The following is a 17,956-nucleotide window of genomic DNA, read 5'->3' as shown; positions in this document are numbered from 1 at the left end:
CACCCCCCCGCCCCCAGGCCATCAGGCCCCGCCCCGGACCAGCCTGGCCCCGCCCCCAGCGCGCCGCGGCCTGTCTAGCGCGCTCCACCCGGCGGCGTCGGGGTCGCGCCTTGGCGGCTCGGCTCTTACGTCATCGAGGTGCGCGCGGCGCCGCACGCTGCGTACTTGTTTGGGCGGGAACAGCAAAATGGCGCCAGAACCAGTGGCGGGCTGAGGACACCGGCCCTCGTCGGAAGCCGGCCCTGCGGTCCCCGGGCCGCCCCTGCCGCGCGCCCGGCGCCTCCGGACATGGAGGACGTGGAGGCGCGCTTCTCCCACCTCCTGCAGCCCATCCGCGACCTCACCAAGAACTGGGAGGTGGACGTGGCGGCCCAGCTGGGCGAGTATCTGGAGGAGGTGAGGTCCGCGGGGCAGCGGAGCGGGCCGGGCGGGCGGGGCCGGGGGCCGCGGGCGCCGGAGCGGGGCTCCTTCCCCTAGCTCCATCCCGGCCTCCCGAATTCTCTCCTGGTTAAATTAGCCCGGAGCCGTCCTTGCGGGTCGCTACTCGTCGGTGAGCCATGAAATACATCTACTAGTGGATTGTGACCAGCATTTTTCTTTAATTAAATAGAATACACTAAGAAATCTTAGGGTTCACTTTCCCGTTTGTTATTATGAGTATATTTGTGTGCGTGAGAGATCTGGATCATGGCGTAAAGGGTTTTTTTTGGTGGGTTTTCAATCCACTTTCAAGCCACTGCCATGTTCCATCCTGTCAGCATTTAATGTCCTTACTTGGCATCCAGGCTGGACCTCTGTTGAGCTGTCGGCTGCACCCGTCAGTCATCCTGACCTGGTCAGCCATGATCTCCATCCTACCAAACCCAAGAGACACAAAGTGTCTTCTTCTTCAACCGGCTGCATTTGTTGGAGTTGACCACTCCCTTTTTTTTGAAACAATGTCTTTTCTTGGGTTCCTGATAACAGCCTTCTTTTTTTCCCACCTCAGTGCCTACTTTTCCTCTCCTATCTGATTTCTTAAGGGTCGAGCTTCTCCGGGCAGGGGCCTGGGCCATCTGCCACACTTCCCCACCTAAACAATCTCATTTCCATGGTTTTAGGTAACCCACATATGAAGCAACTCCCAGATTTATATATCCACCCAGATCTTTTCTCAGTCTGTTTTGTGCATCTGACTATCCACTTGACACTCATCTTGGATGTCACATAAGCATTTCAGATTTAAGGTATTTAAAGTGGAACCCTTCATTTTTCGGCTCAAACTACCTTCTTGGTCTCAGTAAATGGAACTATCATTCAACCAACTACTAACAGTGGAAACTATGAGCCATTCAGTGAAGCCTCGGGCACACCCCGTTCACCCACATCTTCTGTCAGTTATACCTCCAGAGCATTGCTAGAATTCCTTTGCTTTGTCTTTTTGCTGCTCCAGACCGCCGTCATCTCTGATTCATGGAAAAGGTTTCTACCTGGGCTAGACCGCTGTTTGTGGCTCCAATTCCTGCTCTACCCAGCACCAAGTATGACGATAAAACTTAAAATCAGGCCATATTACATCCGTGGCTTTCCGTTGCATTCATAGTAAAGTCCAGGCCTCAATGGCCTCCAGGGCCCTCTAGATTTGGCCCTGCTCACCTTTTTAACTTCATTTTGGGTCATTTTCCACCTTTTTCTTCCCACAGTTGACCTGCAAAACCCCAAGCTCTTACTTGCCTGAGGATCTATACTTTCTCTTCCCACTGAGGAATGTTCTCCCCCAGTTCTTTTTATGACTAATTCCTTTTCATCTTTTTAGGTCTCAGCTTACATGTCAGCTGGCCACCTTATATAAAGTAGTTCTCTCTGTACCTTGTGTATTTTAGAATATTTGTCACAATCTCCTCTAACTTATTTGCATGTCTATGGTCTGTTTGCATCCTAGAATGTAAACTCTATGCAAATAGAGACCAGGTCTATGCCATCTCCCCTCTGCCTTGGCATGTAGCATTTGTGGAATGAACGTTCCGTTGATGCTCTGTCTTCTCTGCTTTGACAGGTGCTCTGCTGCTAAGATGCAGGACCTGCGCATGGTGTAGGGGACTGTGGGTTCTGGGTCCACACTGAGCAGGGTCCCTGGTGATACCTGGTGAATCCACTTCCTGCACTTGGCCAGCTCCCCTCCTGCTTCCTCTGTTGCACTTTCAAACCCTCTCTGTGCCTCCACTCTCAAGTCCCAATTTCCCTGCCCCTAATTTTGTCTCTTGCCTTTCATCTTCCACGCAGCTGTCAGAATGTTCTTTTTTCTAACATATCTTATTTCCACTATACATCCACTTACTTATTCGGAGTTGTCTGGTACCTACTATGCACAAGAGAACTACGTTAAACCCTCAGAAAATAATGGTGAGTGAGACACACAACAGTCCCTGCTCTGCTGGGGCTTGGAGAAGGAAGCATGTGGTGATGTAACAAATGTCTTGTATTCAGTGCTTCCTTGAGCTGCATGCTTTAAATGAGAGGACTCTTTCAGTCCTGACAGGCTCCCCTTTTCATAGGTGAGGAAGATGAAGCACACGGTGTTAACCAGTGCATCCAGTGTCACCACTAGTAGGTGACAGACAGACTCCAGTTCCTGAAATTACACAGCGTCTGTCTGTGACCATAAACTGAGAGTTTTGAAAGAAAAGCTGAGGGTGCTCTGAAGAGTTTGGCTGGGCCTTGCTTTGTTTGAGCTGAGTAGGAATCACCTTGTTCTAGGGAGCTGAAGAGTGTGCTGGGCAGAGGGGACCAGTGCTGGGGTCATGATGTGGCCAGAAGGCTGGGGGGCTGCAGGCAGGGAGCGGGGGGTGGAGGTGGGGTGTGTGTGTACCCAGGTGAGTGGGGTTGGCAAGAGAGGCCTGGAGCAAAGCTGGCAGGTTCCATGCCCAGAGCAGTCGGACTTGGGGTGTGCCGGAGGGACCCGAGGGATGTGAGAGTGGGAGGGGCCAGTCCTTCTGAGACCTCTGAGCCTCCTCCTTCCTGCTGGCCGAGAGGCTGCTTGCATCCCTTTGGCCACTTCCTCCTGGGGGCTCACCTTTGCAGCTGTGGCGCCCAGCAGCTGGCCTCACCCCCCTACACCCACGCTTCGGCCAGGTTTGAATGACACTCCTAACAGTTGTGCCCTTTCTCAGCTAACTGCCTCTGCGTGAGGGGCCACTTGCTTTCAGCTACTTGATGAGCTTCTGTCTGTTTTTTTCAGGTTCAGCTCTGATGTTGCACTTCATTTGTTCATTGAATATTTGTTGACCCAGTGCCAGGCACTGAACACAGGGAGACATGCGCACAGGCCCAATGATACCAACCCTAACTCAGGAGGCCCAGGAGCTGTCTGAGCAAGCTGTTGCCCAGAGACTGGGGGGTTCCACTGGGGCCAAGTCCTCAGCAGGGCCCAGGGGGCGGCTTAGTGGAGGGCATTCCAGGCAGAGGGCAAAGCAAGGGAAAAACGCCTGGAAAAACATGTAGGGTGGCCATCGAAGTTGCCATTTGCTGAGAGAAATGCGGGAGAGGGAACCAGTTTTGTAGACGAGATAATGGGTTAAGGAAGGAGATGAAACATCTGGGGGAGGTTTGATGTCTGGTTCGGGAAACCTGGTGAGTGGCTGTGAAGAGGGCCTTGTGCTTCGTGGGGAGAACTGTCCAGCGGCAAAAGTGGGCATTGCAGATCTGGGGTGGGGGAGCTTGCACGGTGAGGGTATCGTGAGGGGCTGAGGGCAGAGCCCAGGATGCGGCCGGGAGCAACTCACTGGTCTTTGTGTCACCTCTGGGCCTTCCCTTCCCCCTGGAAGTCAGCGCACAGCTCCTGGGTGAGCCTGGCACGGAACGCTGTCCCAGGCGTGGCTCTCGACCTCCCTCGTCCACCACACTGGGTCCCAGAGACCACGGAAGTGGGGGAAATCCACTTAGACCTGCCCCCTCCCCCGAAAAAAGCCCAAAGGAGAGGCAGAGCCACCAGCAACAGAGCGGGGGGCTGCCAACGAGCACTGCATCGGCAGTTCAGGGAGGGGGTGCTGCTGGCTGGGGGTTTGTGCCCAGCGGCTGCAGGAGGGATGAGTCACTGCCCCTGCTGTGTCTTGCAGCTGGACCAGATCTGCATTTCTTTTGATGAAGGCAAAACCACCATGAACTTCACTGCAGCTGCGCTGCTGATCCAGGGGTCTGCCTGTGTGTACAGTAAGAAGGTGTGGGACCCACGGCCTGCTCTCCCCTGCGCTTGACCTCTCCAGCACCTCTCAGCGCTCCCTACCGCCGATTACTCACCACCTTTTAGTGCCAAAGAACAAGCTTGGGTTCAGAATGGTGTTGAGCAGCCTAGAGGAGAGGGTGGTGTGTGCTGTTTGGCAGCCGTGTCGGGTGAAGTTGGCACCCTAGTGCTGCTTAGGGGTGGCATGGAGGTGCCTTCTGCACCTGCCTGGGCCCACCACTCACTGGTGGGGGTTTGATCATTGGCATCTCAAAGACTCCCACCCCTGACTTGGTGGGACGTCGTGTTCCAGCGGAGGTTTCAGATCAGAATCGATGGGAGGAAAGACATTGTTACAGGAGCCCCAGCTGTGGCCGGAGCGATGGGGAGAGAGAACCTCAGGGGGCAGCGAAGGTATGGTAGCGATAGGCCGAGACGGAAGGTGCCAGGCAGGAGAGTGGGGGCCAAGGAGTGGCCGGAACAAACCCCAGGATGCTGGGGGGCAGGAGGAGATACAGGGGCCTGAGGCTGTGAGGCTCCGCGAGCAACGTGAGCTGATGCAGTCCCCTGAGGTGTGTTTCTAGGGGCAGCAGGGGCAGGACTGGTGCTGGAGCTTTTGGAGATGACGGCATCTCATTCCGCGGGCCCCAGGGGCTCTGGCCGTCCTCACCTCAGGCTTCTGGTCGGCAGGTGGAGTACCTGTACTCGCTGGTCTACCAGGCTCTGGACTTCATCTCGGGCAAGAGGTGAGTGCTGGGGCCTGTGCCAGTGTGCGGCCTCTGGGCAGAGGCCCCTCCTCCAGCCCTCACACTGACCCCCTCTCTCAGGCGGGCCAAGCAGCTCTCCTCGGTGCAGGAAGACGGGGCCCAAGGGGACCCCAGCTCCGGGATCCCCCAGGAGCCGGGGGACGAGGTGAGGGTGTACAGGCACGAGTCTCTGCCCCAGACCCATTCCCGTCCCCAGCCCCGCCCTGCCACTGCCCTTGCCCCGCGCCTGCGGCTGTCCCCGCCCCCTCGCTCGGCCCCGCCCCTGCGGCTGTCCCCGCCCCCTTGCTCGGCCCCGCCCCGGCAGCTGTCCCCGCCCCCGTCTGGGCGAGCTCTTGGCCCGCAGCCCTGGGCGCTCTGAGCTTGACGTGTCCCTGCAGTTCCTGTCGCTGGAAGACTTCCCTGACTCCCGGGCTAATGTGGACCTGAAGAACGACCAGGCACCCAGCGTGAGCAACCGCCCTTCCCACAGGGGTCGGGAGTTCTTGGCTGTGGGTGGCCGGCAGGGTGGGTGGGGCTGCGGCCCGGGAGGGCCCCGCGGGGGCCTGAGGACGCCCGGCTCACCCAGGCCCGGGTCCCTGCAGGAGGTGCTGATCGCCCCCCTCATGCCCATGGCCCTGGTGGCCCCTGACGAGTCAGAGAAGAGCAGCAGCCCCCTCTACAGGTACAGGCCTGTGGTGGTGGTGGGGGGGGCACTCCTGGGGAAGGGTCCCTCAGCAGCATGTTTTGCCAGCACAGCCGGCAGGGGGAGGTCCTGGCCAGCCGGAAGGACTTCAGGATGAACACGTGCACCCCCCACCCCCAGGGGGCCTTCATGCTGGAGCCCACAGGCCCATCCCCCACGGAGGCCCTGCTGCCATGGAGCCAGAAGGGTGAGGGCCAGGATGCACCTGCTGGGGAGGGAGAGCAAGCAGGGCTGTCAGTGTTCTGGGCATGGGTGCCCACTCCCCCCTGGGCACAGGTACTGGAGCCTCTCCCTTCCGGCCTGGTCTCTGCTCTGCTGCTCAGTGTCCTTTTACCTGGGTCGTAGATTGACGCAGTCAGAGCTGGCCCCAGGGCTAGGGCCTTGCTCTCCCGTCCCAGTCAGACACCACAGGGCCTTGGTGGGTGGGGGCCGGGCTGGGCCTTGGCAAGCCTCTGCCTGTCTGCAGACGCCGGGAGGGCTGAGGAGCAGCCGATGGAGGTCTCTGCCCCTGTGCTCAGCGCCCCCCAGGAGCCAGGTGAGAGCATCCTGATGGGCCAGGGGAGGGAACTGAAGGGGGCTGCTCTAAGCTCCCCCAGGAGCAGCGCCTCACCCCACCTGCTCACTCCCTGCAGCCTGCAGTGGTGTGAGGGGTGGCTGTGGCCACAGGCTTCATCCCACTCGTCCTTGCGATGGGCAGCAGGCAGTTGGCCCAAGCTGCTCGGTCTCGGTGGTCCTCCGTGGCTTTGGGTCTAGCCTCCAGCCCTCAGGGGCAGGCACAGATGGTGTTCTTAGAGGAACACTTGCTAAGAAATAAACTGAACCAAGTGAAACACGCAGAGGAGAGTTTGTGAGACCCCCTCCTGCAGTCTGTTCTAATCAGCGAGCCTGAGAAGAGGGAGCAGCCCAGGCTTGGTGTCCGGCCTCCGGGTTCCGCGGACTGACTGGTGTCTTGTTGCCCACGGTGCCCTCTGCAGAAGACCTGGCGCTTGGAGACGAGGACGAGGAGGCAGCAGAGGCAGCTGAGCCCCCTGGGGCCACAGCCCCCACGTCCCCTCTGGAGCCCAAGGAGCCCGGGAGTACACAGCAGGTGGGCCCACGTGGAGGCCTGCAGGGCCGAGCAGGGCTGGCTTGGGATGGTGGGGGTGGGGGTGCTGCTGCAGCGGCTATGGGCAGGCAACCCCACACCTGGAAGACGAGTCACAGAGCCTCTGCTCCCAGGCAGGTCGGCCTCCCCACTCCTTCTCCCAGCTCCCAGGCATGGTGTCCCTGCCAGCCCTACACTCTGGTCTCTGGCTGCTGACTCCACCTGCTGTGCCCTTTTTGAGCCACAACATCTGCCACGTCAGGGGTCCAGGCACCATGGAGCTTGTGGCCACGTGGGATGGCAGCTTGGCGGGTCGGCCAGAGGGGTTGGGCCTGGAGGCCTTTGCTGCCTCCTTCCACCCCAGGGCTGACAGCTCCAGCGGGGAGAGCACAGCGGGGGTTCCCAGAGGGCCTGGGGGACTGGGCCTCAGGGGGAGCAGGGGCAGGAGGGGAATTCTTGCAGGGTTCTTGCAGAGTGCTGCCCAGCCCCGGAGGTACATGCTGCGAGAGCGAGAGGGAGTCCCTGAGCCTGCGCCCCAGCCAAAGGTGAGGGGCAGGCCCCCCGCCCCCGTCACTGTCTCGAGCACCTTATCGTTTGTACCTGCTCTTCTTTTCTTTGCAAGGAAGGGCCCTGTTTTGCAGCTCTGTGTGCCTCCTTGCATTGCCCCGTGGCAGGGACGACACCTGTCCATGCCTGCGTGCCCTGCCCTGGGCTTTGCTGGGGGGCAGGGCACCAACCTGCGGCCTCTCCCTGTGCTCAGGAGGCTCCGGACCCATGGCAGAGCCTGGACCCCTTCGACTCCCTGGACTCCAAGCCCTTCAAGAAAGGTGACGGGGGACGCCCTCCACTTGGGCGCACCTGGCTGGGTTTGCTGGGGCGTGAAGTGGTTGGGGCTGGTTCCTGGGGGGAGGCGGGGCATGAGCGAGGCCCCGCGTGGCCTGGGCCCTGTGGTCAGGCTCAGGACTGAGTCCCTGCCACCCCAGGCCGGCCCTACTCCGTGCCCCCCTGTGTGGAGGAGGCCCCGGGGCAGAAGCGCAAGAGGAAGGGGGCCGCCAGGCTGCAGGACTTCCGCCAGTGGTGCCTCGCTGCCTGTGAGTGGGTCGGCCGGCACCCCGGGGGCGGGGCCACGGCCGGGCTCCCGCTGACCATGCTGCCCTGCAGATGCTGACGGCAGGAAGCCACGGCGGAAGGGCCCATCCTTCGCAGGTGAGACTGGGGTCCAGCGGGCCCGGACTGCCCCGCCTTGGGGGCTTGGGGTGGGCTGGCGTCAGCAGGCACCCCCTCCCGAGGCTTCTGTCCACAGACATGGAGGTCCTGTACTGGAAGCATGTGAGGGAGCAGCTGGAGACGCTCCGGAAGCTGCAGAGGAGGGAGGCGAGTACTGCTCAGGTCTGGGCTGGGGGCCCCTAGGGGAGGGGTCCCTCACTGATGTTCTCGCTGTACAGGTGGCGGAGCGGTGGCTGCCGAGGGCTGAGGAGGGGCTGTGGCCTGCAGGGGAGGAGCACCTGGAGGATTCCCTGGAGCACCTCGGGGCTGCAGGTGCGCACCTGCTTGTTGGGCCAGGTGGGAGCTCGGCACTGCTGACTGCTGACATGGCCTTGCCCTTCTCTCTGCAGATGATTTTCTGGATCCTGAGGGATACTTGGAGCCTGAGGAGGCAACACCGCCAGAAGCAGCTGGCCTGGGTAGGCCTGGGGGTGAGCAGCAGGGTGGAGAAGGGGGGTGGTGTCAGTGTGTCACAGCTGCAGCAGCTCACAGTAGCCCCTTTCCCAGATGCAGAAGCTGGGCCAACATCCTTGAGCTACGAGGAACTGGTTCGAAGGAATGTGGTCAGTCCTTAGGCAGGGAAGGCAGGGACGTGGGGTGAGGGTGCCCTGGGTTTCTGCACAGAAGCCACCTCTGTTGCCCCTGCCCCTAGGAGCTCTTCATAGCCACCTCCCAGAAGTTCGTCCAGGAGACGGAGCTGAGTCAGCGCATCCGAGACTGGGAGGACACCATCCAGCCGCTGCTCCAGGAGCAGGTGAGGCTCCCGGCTCCGTCCCCAAGGCAGACGCCCTGCCTGGCTCGCAGCTCCTGTTAAGGGCTTGAGCCTCGGGCCTCCTGCCAGGGCTGGGCTGGGTGTCCTCAGGCCCTGCTCCCAGTGGCCAGTCTGACCCTGCCCTCCCTGGCACAGGAGCAGCATGTGCCCTTTGACATCCACAGCTACGGGGACCAGGTGGTCTCTCGGTTCAGCCAACTTAATGAGTGGTGTCCCTTCGCCAAGCTGGTGGCTGGCCAGCCTCCCTTCGAGGTGTGCCGCTCCATGCTGGCCTCCCTGCAGCTGGTGAGTGGCCCACGTGTAGGGGTGGGGGTGGGGGGTCCCAGGGCACCGACTGACCACCCTCCCCCACTCAGGCCAACGACTACACGGTGGAGATTGCCCAGCAGCCGGGGCTGGAGGTGGCTGTGGACACCATGTCCCTGAGACTGCTCACGCACCAGCGAGCCCACGCACGCTTCCAGACCTACAGCGCTCCCTCCATGGCCCAGCGCTGACCAGGTGGCAGCCAAGACTCGGGTTGGGGCCTGGGAGCCCCTTCCCCCAGGCTTGCTGCAACGCATGCACCTGTTCCTCCCAGCCCAATAAAGTGGCCCCTGCCATCCCACCCACTCCAAGATGCCTGGCCCCGCTCTGTGCACAGGGGACCCACTTCCACCCCTGCTCTGCAGCTGCCACCACACAGATCACACACAGTTCCAGCGCCAGGTTTAATGGTTCAGCCCAGGACGCTGCGGAAAGCAGCCATGTGGCCCCGCACGCTGTCCGCGATGTGCTCGGCCGACCTGCTGCGGCCGTAGTAGTCAGTGAAGAGGCCATCGGGGTTGAGGAGGTAGATGGCGATGGAGTGGTCCACGATGTAGTCCTGGTCCTCATCCTTGGGGCCGGCGCTGTAGTACACGCGGTAGCTGCGGCTGGCCTGGGCAACCTGCTCCGCAGAGCCGGTCAGCCCCAGCAGCCGCGGGTGGAAGTCCTGCACGTAGCGGGCCATGGCCGCCGGGTCGTCGCGCTCAGGGTCCACGGTGACGAACACAGGCTGCACGGGGGGCAGGCCCGGCTCAGCCTCCAGCTGCCGTACCACCTGCACCAATTTCTCCAGTTCGTCGGGGCAAATGTCTGGGCAGTGAGTGAAGCCAAAGTACATCAGCACCCAATGGCCCCGGAAGTCGGCCTTGCAGCGCGCCTGGCCCCGGTGGTCCAGCAGGGTGAAGTCGCCCTGGCCCACAGCCGCCTGGCGCAGGGCTTCCATCCGCTGCCGCAGCCGCAGCCGCTCCTTCTCGGCCCGCACAGCCAGCCAGGCCCCACCGAGCCCCACCCCACACAGGGCTGTTACGAGCACCCGGGTCCGCAGCCTCGGGCCCTGCCCGCCTGTTGCCGCAGGGCTTGACCAGAGCCGAGTCTCGGGGGGCGCCAGGGCCCTGAGCCGGGCGAGTCCGGGCCACGCCCTGGGTGCTCGGGCCGGCAGCAGCATGGTCCTGCCGCGCCTGGAAGAGAGCGCAGGTGTCGGGAGCCGGAGGAGGGTTGCGCGGGCCTGCCCGGCTGGGCCCGTCGCTCGCACCGGCCAGCACCGCGCTCCCGCCCAGGGCCCGAACGGGTCAGGACGTGGGGGGTCCCCGCGCCACCCCCCGGCGCCCTTGCGGAGTCTCCGACCCACCGCGGGGCCCGACGTCGGTGCCGCGTGTCGGACACGGCCTGGACCGCAGCTAGAGACGCCCGAGCACCACCAACCTCACCGCCGGGCCAAGCGGCCGCACTGCAGCCGCCGCCACGCTCGACACCAGAGCGCACGCGCCAGCGGCGCCGCGCACGCGCCAGGGCAGGCAGGCGTGGCACGGGCTGGGCTCAGCAGTGCGCGTGCGCAAAATGTGGCGGTCCGGAAGGGAAAGACCTCCCCCGCCCCTCTTTCCAGCAGTGTGCCCGGGACCCCCGGCGCAAGGAAGTGGACACGGTTTCCAGCTTTCGGGCTTTATTTCTGCGTGTCCGTCGGTCCATGCGCGGGCGGCAGGACGAGCTCCGCGAAGAGCGAGGGGGCAGCGAAGGGCGCGCGGTCCGAGAGCACGAGCGCCCCCTGTAGGACGCGGCGCTGAGGGCCGCTGAGCGCGGGGCCGTCCCGGTGCACGCGGAGCCAGGGCGCACCTGCGGGGCGGAGGCGGGGGCGGGGTCAGAGGCCGGAGGGGGGTGGGGGAGGAGAGAGGGGGCCGGGGTGGGGATAGAGAGAGGAAAGAGGGGTCGGGGGGGGGGATAGAGACAGGAGAGAGGGGTCGGGGGGGAGAGAGAGAGGAGAGAGAAGAGAGAGAGAGGGTCGGGGGGGGAGAGAGAGAGAGAGAGATGAGAGAGGAGAGGGGCGGGGGGGGGGATAGAGAGGAGAGAGGGGTGGGGGGGAGGGGAGGAGGGGAGAGAGGGGCTGGGGGGGGATAGAGGAGGAGGGGGCCCGGGAGGGGATGGAGATAGAGAGAAGAGAGAGAGGGCCGGGGGGGGAGAGAGAGGGGGGGGGGGAGAGAGAGAGGAGAGAGAGGGCCGGGGGGGGATAGAGAGAGGAGAGAGGGGGCCGGGGAGGGGAGGGAGAGAGAGAGAGAGGGAGAGAGAGGGAGGGAAGAGAGGGGGAAGAGAGAGGAGAAGGGGCCGGGAGGGGACAGAGGAGGGGGGGGGGGGGGGAGGGGAGGGATAGAGAGAGAGGAGAGAGGGAGCCTGGGAGGGGATAAGAAGAGAGAAGGGGGGGCGGGGTGGGGGGGGGGGAGGGGATAGAAGAGAGAGGGATCGGGGGGGAGAGAGAGAGAGAGGGAGTAGAGGGCTGGCGGGGGGGGGATAGAGAGAGGAGAGAGGGGGCCTGGGAGGGGATAGAGGAGAGAAGGGGGGCTGGGGGGGGATAGAAGAGAGAGGGGTCGGGGGGGAGAGAGAGAGGAGAGAGAGGGCTGGGGGGGGGATAGAGAGAGGAGAGAGGGGGCCTGGGAGGGGATAGAGGAGAGAAGGGGGCCGGGGGGGATAGAGAGAAGAGAGAGAGGGGTCGGGGGGGAGAGAGAGAGGAGACAGGAGCTGGGCGTCAGGGGCGGGGAGCGGTCGGCGGGGCCGGAGGGTGTTAAAGGAAGGAGAGAAGCGGGTCAGGGGTGGTGGAGGAGAGAGGGGGCCGGGGGCGCTCACCGCAGCGCAGCCTCTGGCCCACGCCCACCAGCAGCTCGGCGCCCACTCCCGGCCGGATCGGCTCCCCGGCGCGGCTGCGCCCGGCCCCGAGCTCGCGCAGCACCAGCGCCAGCGGCAGTGCCCGGATGTGCTCCACGGTGCCTGCGGGGAGAGGGCGCGAGCGCGGGGCTGGGGGCGGGCGCGGGGCAGGGCGCGGGGCGGGCGGCGGACGACCCCCCGGCGCTCACCGTCGGCGGGCGCGCGCAGCTCCTCCCGCTCCCGGGCGCGTGGCAGCAGCTCCCGGCGCCGCGCCGGGGACCCGGAGCACAGGGCGCGAGCGAGGCCCGGGTCCACGCCCTGCGCCGCGAGCATCCGCTCGAAGCGGCCCCGGGCCGAGCCGTCGTCCAGCGCCGCGGCCACCCGGGCGGCGCCCTCGGCCTGGGCCTCCGCCTGTCGGTTGAGCCAGAGCAGGGCGCCCCCTGGCGGCGGGCAAGGCTTAGAGCCACGGGGTGGGGGCTCCCGGCGGGGGGGGGGGCGCTGCCCAGGCTCCTCCTTTCTTGCGTCCCCTCACCCAGCCTGGTGACCAGGTCCCGCAGGTCCGGGGGGCCCGCGCCGTCCAGGCAGAGCAGCGCCTCCTCCACCTCCAGGGCGTGGCCCACGCTGCGGCCCACGGGGGTGTCCATGGCGGTCAGGGCGGCCGCGACCCGAAGCCCAAGGCCCGCCCCAACCCCCACCTGCGGAGACACGGGTCATCTTGGGCCCAGTCTGGATGCGGGTCAGCAGACTCTGTCATCTTCTCCGACCCAGGCTGGGTCCCCTGGTCAGTCCTCCCAGGGCTCGGGGTCGGGGGAGACCAGAAGCAGCCAAGTGGCTGACCTGGCTGTAGGGTGCACCTTGGACCTTTTCTGGGGTTCAGGGGTTATGAGAGGGTTTACCAGGCCCAAGGTGGGGTCAGCCTTGTGGGGTCAAGATTCTTCTGACGGTCCTGAAAAGAGAGGGTCTGGCTGGGCCAGGCAGGGATACCGGCAGGACAGGGAGGCATGTGGGGGTCAGAGGGAAGGATGGATGACGCTGCAGGAGCAGAGGTCTGAAGTGGAGGGTAGGAGGTGGAGGTTGGAGCAGACCCCCTTCCACAGAGGGGCCACACCACAGGCTCCGGCCAGCCCTTGTGCTCACCAGTGCCGCAGCCAGCTCCCGGGCTTGTGCCTGGCTGGGGAGAACCGCGGCCTCTCCGAACTTCACATCCACTACCAGAGCCGAGAGTCCCTCCACGGCCTTCTTACTGAGGATGGAGGCTGGGGTGGGGGGGGCCGACACAGGGCTGGGGGCAGTCAAGGGCCTGGGGCCTCCTGGGAGGCAGGCTGGACCTCCACTTTGCAGGGGATGCTTACTTGGAGTCAGGGGTCAGCATGAGAGGGGTCACGGGCTTTGAAGGGATCCTGATGGTGTAGGCTGTGGTCAGGCCATGTGTGACGTACAGGCGCTGACCACCTATGTTTGGGGAAGCTGGGTCTGGAGTGGGGTCACCTGTGATGACGGCACCCTAATTCTGGTATGGTGTTGGCTGACCTTAGATATTGGGGGGTCAGGTGCCTGGGAGGAGGGGAGACTGGCCTTGGGAAGGAGGGCCAGGTCACCTGTGATGAGGGGAAGGCTATCTACGGTGGCTGTCACGTCTCTGGCTGCGTAAAGGATTCCGTCCGCAGGAACCAGCTTCTCACTTTGGCCCACGATACAGCAGCCCACTTGCTCCAGCAGCTTTCTCATCTGGCCAGGACCCCCACCCCCAACCACCCCCGGGACCTCTGATCAGTGATACCATCACAGACCAGATCAACACTCATCAGCAACTGTGACAAATGACCAAAACCATGACCAGTGACCATCAGAGACCTGTGCATAATTCTGATCAGCCTCGTCAGTTACTCTGATTTTCAACCATCGATGATCCCAATCAGTGTTCTATGGCCCATTAACCATGTCTCAGTGACTCATCAGTAATTGGACCAGTTACCCATTAATGACATAAATCAAAGTTCTGCTGATGACCCTGGCCAAAGTCCAGTAACCGTAAATAGCCCATGAAAACTTTAGCCACTGTCTTCATTAGTGTCTGATTCATCAGTGACCCTCAGTCATCCTGCTCAGTGTCTCCATTAGTAACCCTGACCAGTGACCACTCAGGGCCCCCCATACCTGCTCTGGGCTCTGGATGACAGTGAATCCAGGGATAGACTCCAGCTTATCCAAGGTGCCCCCCGTGTGCCCCAGGCCGCGTCCACTAATCATTGGCACCTGGTGGGCAGAGATGCTGAGACACCCGCACATTGCCCACCCCTACCCCAGCAAGTCCCTACACTTGGGTCCTCACTTGCCCTGGTGAGGGAAACTTATGCCCCACCTTTGGTGGTTCTGCCTGGGCTAGCCCAGGTGAGAGCTGCCGAGTGGGGGACTGGACTGCTGGCTTTCTTGGGTCAGTGGTTCCAGTTTGGAGAGATGGGCTTCTAACCTTGCAGCCACAGGCAGCCAGGGCAGGTGCCAGGACCAGGCTGACCTTGTCACCCACGCCCCCTGTGGAATGTTTGTCCACGAGCTGCCCCTGCCAGGCCTCTGGCCACTCCAGCTGCTGCCCGGACTCGGCCAAGGCCCTGGTCAGCGCTGCCGTCTCCTCCATGTCCATGCCCCGCAGTCGGATGGCCATGAGCATGGCACCTGGGCGTGGGGAGCGGGCTATGGGCAGCGCAAGGGCCCCCCGGAGCGGGTGGTCTCTCGGGCTGACCTCCGGGCCGGGGTCGGGGTCGGGGTCGGCGCGCCCAGCCCTCCACACGCACCTATCTGCGCGCCCTGTGCGCTCCCGTCCGCCACGGCGCCCACGAAGGCCCTGACGTCCGCCTCGCCCAGGCGGCCTCCGTCGCGCTTCAGGCGGATCAGCTCCAGGAGCGGTTTCGGCTCCGGCAGCGGGTCAGGGGCGCCGCCGCTCCCGCCCCCGGGGAGGAAACCACGCGGGACCGCGGGTCCTGGAGCCGCCATCGCCGCGGGCCTGCGAGCGGCAATAGCCACCTGGGGCTCGTGCACTTGTTCCGGCCGCGTACCCGCGCCCGGCCGAGTCGGCTCCGCGCCTAGGTACCGCGTCAATGCCGCGGCCTCTCCGGCTTCGGGGACCCATGCCCCGCCCCGCGCCAATCACCGCGGTGGGGGTGGGGTGGGACAGCCCCGCCCACCCAGGGCCCCGGCCCCGCTCGGGGTCACCCGCGGCGCGCACAGAGAGGCGGACACGCAGCTGCGCTGGAGCTTTTAGTGACATTGGGGAACTGCGCCCGCGGGGCGGGTCAGTTATCCGCTTGGGTCACCATCGGAGCCAGGAAGTCCGAGTGCCGGATCCCGAAGCTCCAGCCGCGAGGCTTCCGGTGCTGCGGGCCCGGGAGACGCTGCTGACCTCACGAACCTCTGACCCTCGGCCCCGCCCCCGCCCCTAGGCCCGGGACTTCAGATCACCTGGTCCACGTGGTAGGCTGCGGGCCCCGGCTTTAGAGTGTTGTCTTGGGGAAGAGAAGTCCGTGCCAGCATCGTGAACTGGGGGGCCCGGGGCTTGTAGACCCCAGGGCTCACCACGTGGTAGGCGCAGGGGCCCGGGGTCTGCGGGAGGGCGGGAAGGCGCTGGGTCCTGGCTCCCTCCGCGCGGCCCGCCGCCCCGGACCCTCTCGGGCCACCCCTTGTCCCTCGCAGCGCTGAGCCCTGGGGCCCGCTCCCCGCGCCCCACCTTGCTGAGGTCCTCGAAGAAGCTGCCCACTGCGCTGCGGCCGTAGATGGAGTAAGTTGGAGCCGAGACTTTGCCGACGACGTGGGAGCCCAAGAGCGAGGGCACCGTGTAGGTCCCGGGGCCTGGGGAGGAGCAAGCGAGGGGTCAACGTCCGGAGTGGACTTAGGGGTCGGTCCCAGGGGTGGCTTCTGTGGCCAGAGCTGGGGCTCTCCCCGCCGGTGCGCGCGAGGAACCTGCTAGGGTTGGGGCGGGGCGGGGCGGGTCCACGGTCCTGGCCTCACCTGGCGTTTGCTGTTCGGCTTGGACTCCCCAGTTTCGGGGAGCTATGGTGTGCCGAGGCGCGCTGCGGTACGCCACGTTCCCTGCTCGCTCTGGGAAGTACCTGCCTGCGGAGCGGACCGAGGGTGTGGGCCGGGACCGCGTGGGGGGCCTGGTGGCGACCCGGGCCCCGGCACTAGGGGAGTTCGCAGTTACGATCTGCAAAGCCCGGTGGGGGCTCGGGTTCTGGATTTTGAGATCCCGAATCTGGGTTAGGGGTCCCGAGGGGTTCGGGTGCGGGTCCGCGGGGCAAGCCTCCCTGGAGGCGGCTGGGTGTTGGGGGAGCGGGGGTCCGGGGTGCCTGACCCGGTCCGGGCGTGAGGAAGCGCGCGGCGTCGCGGGGGCGGCCGTAGATGGAGTAGGCGGGGGCGCCGTCGGGGCCGCGCTCCGTCAGGCCTGCGGGCACCAGGAGGCCGGGCCCGGGGCTGCACGACAGCCGCTGCGTGGGGAGGCGGGCGCCGAAGGTGTAGGCCGGGGCGCGGGGCCGCGACGGGTCGTGGAGGATGTAGCCTGCGGTAGCGTCCCAGCGTCAGCGCCGAGCCTGGTCGCCCCCCGCCCCCTCGCCGGCCACAGACACCCCCGGCCTCCCGCACAGACCCGCGTTCCCGGGCACGGCCCCGCCCCCGCGCGTACCGGTGTTCGGCGGCAGCTTGTACTTGGGCCCCGGGCCGCTGTGCAGCGCCGCGATGGGCCCGCGGGGCCGGTGTGGCCGCCAGGGGCCGACCCAGACGTCCGAGCCCATGGCGCGGGTGGCGGGCGCGCGCGGCCTGCGGCACCTGTGGACAGACGGTGGCGGCCGCGGCCCCTCCGCCCCGGACTCGCCCGCGCACCTCCCGCTCAGCCCACGCCGGGGGCGGGGCCCACCCGGTAGCCCAGGCGCCGGGAAGCAAACAGTCGCTTCCCGGGCGCGATGGGGGCGTGGGGTGGGGGCGCAGCCTCGGGTCATCCCCTCTCCTCCCCAGAGGAGTTCAGCAGGGAGGTGTGCGCCCGCGCGCGGTTCGCTCCCCAGCTGCAGGGAGGGGACTTCCCGGGGTCCCCGAGGGAAGGCCCTGAAGTTGAAGGACTCACCTGTGCTGGTGGCTCCCGGCGCGGGAAGGCAGGGAGGGGAGGCGGCTCTCAGCTGGGTTCCCGCCCCGCCCAGCCGCCTCCCAGGCCCCATTGTGTCCGGTGCCGCCTCCTGGCAACCGGACCGACTGCCCCCAGCCCCGACGCGGCTCCGTCCGCACCACCGCCCGCAGGGCCTCTCCTCCCCGTCCTGGGGCTCCAGGCCGCAGGACAGAACGCAGCCGTCCACCCAGAATTGGACAGACCTGTAGAGAAAAAACAAGTATGGGGAAGAAAGGAATTGAACAATACAACCAGCAAGCTAAGTTTAAGTGATGATGTAGAGAAAGAACTTTGCATCTATTTAATATTTGCAAAAAAAATCATGTACTGGGTCACACACACACATACACAATCATACAAGTTGAATAAAGATATGTAATAGGACATGTGATTTTATCACAGCCCAACATAATTCTAAACAAAATGTAAAACACACACACACATACAAACCCCTAACACGTAGAAACTGAATAACAAAAACCTCTGAGTCAGAGAAACTCACCCCTCAAGCAAAAGTGGCAGAAGAATCTGAAAGAGGCTTTATATATATATATGTGTGTGTGTGTGTGTGTGTACACACACACACCTAAAAATATAGAGAAAAGGAAAGGAGTGAAAATGGTACCCCACCAAAAGGGAATTAAATATTTAAAAAGGCAGTAATAGAGCAATTGAGGAGTAAAAAACATACAAGACATACAGAAAACAACTAAATGGTAAAAGAAAATTATTTTGGCAGATTGGACGAAAAGCACAATCCATCTATATGCTGTCTACAAGAGAACTCATTTTAGGTACAACACACAAAGATGCAGAAACTAATAGGGTCAAAAAAGCTATTCCATGCAAATGCTAATCAAAAGAGAACCAGAATGACTATGTTAA

General features: G+C 63.8%; 4 protein-coding genes across 19 annotated transcripts in view; 1 reads left to right on the top strand and 3 right to left on the bottom strand.

Moving 5' to 3' along the window:
• Positions 1–146: 146 nt before the first annotated feature.
• NCAPH2 (non-SMC condensin II complex subunit H2) lies at positions 147–9,386 on the top strand. 6 transcript variants are annotated; one of them, XR_005218281.1, is made up of 20 exons: positions 147–396; positions 4,095–4,196; positions 4,889–4,944; positions 5,026–5,110; positions 5,343–5,411; positions 5,547–5,626; positions 5,701–5,834; positions 6,114–6,182; positions 6,622–6,734; positions 7,205–7,276; positions 7,492–7,558; positions 7,715–7,822; positions 7,893–7,937; positions 8,035–8,105; positions 8,177–8,270; positions 8,348–8,416; positions 8,505–8,560; positions 8,650–8,751; positions 8,934–9,054; positions 9,126–9,268. XR_005218281.1 is itself a non-coding variant. In XM_037845466.1 (20 exons), the coding sequence occupies exons 1-20, from the start codon at positions 289–291 to the stop codon at positions 9,264–9,266; spliced, it is 1,791 nt and encodes a 596-aa protein (XP_037701394.1). In that variant the 5' UTR covers positions 148–288; the 3' UTR covers positions 9,267–9,386. The 6 variants fall into 6 exon arrangements, 4 of the variants coding, with proteins under 4 accessions (XP_037701395.1, XP_037701396.1, XP_037701397.1 ...); XM_037845466.1 differs by having other exon boundaries at positions 148–396; positions 8,905–9,054; positions 9,126–9,386; XR_005218282.1 differs by lacking the exon at positions 8,505–8,560 and having other exon boundaries at positions 8,905–9,054; positions 9,126–9,154.
• Positions 9,387–9,460: 74 nt separating this feature from the next.
• On the bottom strand, positions 9,461–10,544 carry LOC119541468 (protein SCO2 homolog, mitochondrial). The gene is made up of 2 exons (XM_037845472.1): positions 10,424–10,544; positions 9,461–10,253 (listed from the first exon to the last, which is right to left on the bottom strand). Exon 2 carries the CDS (start codon positions 10,238–10,240, stop codon positions 9,488–9,490), a length of 753 nt encoding a protein of 250 aa, XP_037701400.1. The 5' UTR covers positions 10,241–10,253; positions 10,424–10,544; the 3' UTR covers positions 9,461–9,487.
• On the bottom strand, positions 10,248–15,290 carry LOC119541462 (thymidine phosphorylase). Of its 10 annotated transcripts, none has more exons than XM_037845462.1 (9): positions 14,718–15,127; positions 14,288–14,598; positions 14,083–14,181; positions 13,524–13,653; positions 13,063–13,181; positions 12,458–12,620; positions 12,135–12,365; positions 11,908–12,048; positions 10,719–10,905 (listed from the first exon to the last, which is right to left on the bottom strand). In XM_037845462.1, exons 1-9 carry the CDS (start codon positions 14,914–14,916, stop codon positions 10,736–10,738), a joined length of 1,563 nt encoding a protein of 520 aa, XP_037701390.1. In that variant the 5' UTR covers positions 14,917–15,127; the 3' UTR covers positions 10,719–10,735. The 10 variants fall into 10 exon arrangements, with proteins under 10 accessions (XP_037701391.1, XP_037701383.1, XP_037701387.1 ...); XM_037845465.1 differs by having other exon boundaries at positions 11,908–12,075; positions 14,396–14,598; positions 14,718–15,123; XM_037845464.1 differs by having other exon boundaries at positions 14,396–14,598; positions 14,718–15,122.
• ODF3B (outer dense fiber of sperm tails 3B) overlaps positions 15,170–17,956 on the bottom strand; it is a 46,105-nt gene continuing 43,318 nt past the window's right edge. Inside the window, exons 2-8 of one of the 2 annotated variants that reach the window (XM_037845471.1) lie at positions 17,033–17,274; positions 16,598–16,740; positions 16,271–16,474; positions 15,928–16,032; positions 15,647–15,768; positions 15,382–15,522; positions 15,170–15,296 (exon numbers count right to left, since the gene is read on the bottom strand). In XM_037845471.1, coding sequence (XP_037701399.1) covers positions 15,216–15,296; positions 15,382–15,522; positions 15,647–15,768; positions 15,928–16,032; positions 16,271–16,474; positions 16,598–16,706 — 762 coding nt within the window. In that variant the 5' untranslated portion in view covers positions 16,707–16,740; positions 17,033–17,274 and the 3' untranslated portion in view covers positions 15,170–15,215. Of the gene's footprint in view, positions 15,297–15,381; positions 15,523–15,646; positions 15,769–15,927; positions 16,033–16,270; positions 16,475–16,597; positions 17,275–17,956 lie in introns of both variants that reach the window. The other variant, XM_037845470.1, reaches the window with a different exon arrangement.

Source organism: Choloepus didactylus, chromosome 8 (genome assembly GCF_015220235.1).
Source record: "Choloepus didactylus isolate mChoDid1 chromosome 8, mChoDid1.pri, whole genome shotgun sequence".
Lineage (NCBI taxonomy): Eukaryota > Metazoa > Chordata > Mammalia > Pilosa > Megalonychidae > Choloepus > Choloepus didactylus.
The sequence above is the reverse complement of the archived record's forward strand: the minus strand, read 5'-3'. Positions and strand labels throughout refer to the sequence as shown.

Excerpts from the sequence above, each read along its gene's own strand:
- LOC119541468 (XM_037845472.1), bottom strand. The coding sequence starts at position 10,240 with ATGCTGCTGCCGGCCCGAGCACCCAGGGCGTGGCCCGGACTCGCCCGG.
- NCAPH2 (XM_037845466.1), top strand. The coding sequence starts at position 289 with ATGGAGGACGTGGAGGCGCGCTTCTCCCACCTCCTGCAGCCCATCCGC. Across the intron at positions 8,106-8,176 it reads GGAAGCTGCAGAGGAGGGAG|GTGGCGGAGCGGTGGCTGCC; the intron begins GCGAGTACTGCT and ends CTCGCTGTACAG. Across the intron at positions 8,561-8,649 it reads AACTGGTTCGAAGGAATGTG|GAGCTCTTCATAGCCACCTC; the intron begins GTCAGTCCTTAG and ends CCCTGCCCCTAG.
- LOC119541462 (XM_037845455.1), bottom strand. The coding sequence starts at position 14,916 with ATGGCGGCTCCAGGACCCGCGGTCCCGCGTGGTTTCCTCCCCGGGGGC. Across the intron at positions 14,599-14,717 it reads CGCACAGGGCGCGCAGATAG|GTGCCATGCTCATGGCCATC; the intron begins GTGCGTGTGGAG and ends CCCCACGCCCAG. Across the intron at positions 12,621-13,062 it reads GGGAGCTGGCTGCGGCACTG|GTGGGGGTTGGGGCGGGCCT; the intron begins GTGAGCACAAGG and ends GTGTCTCCGCAG.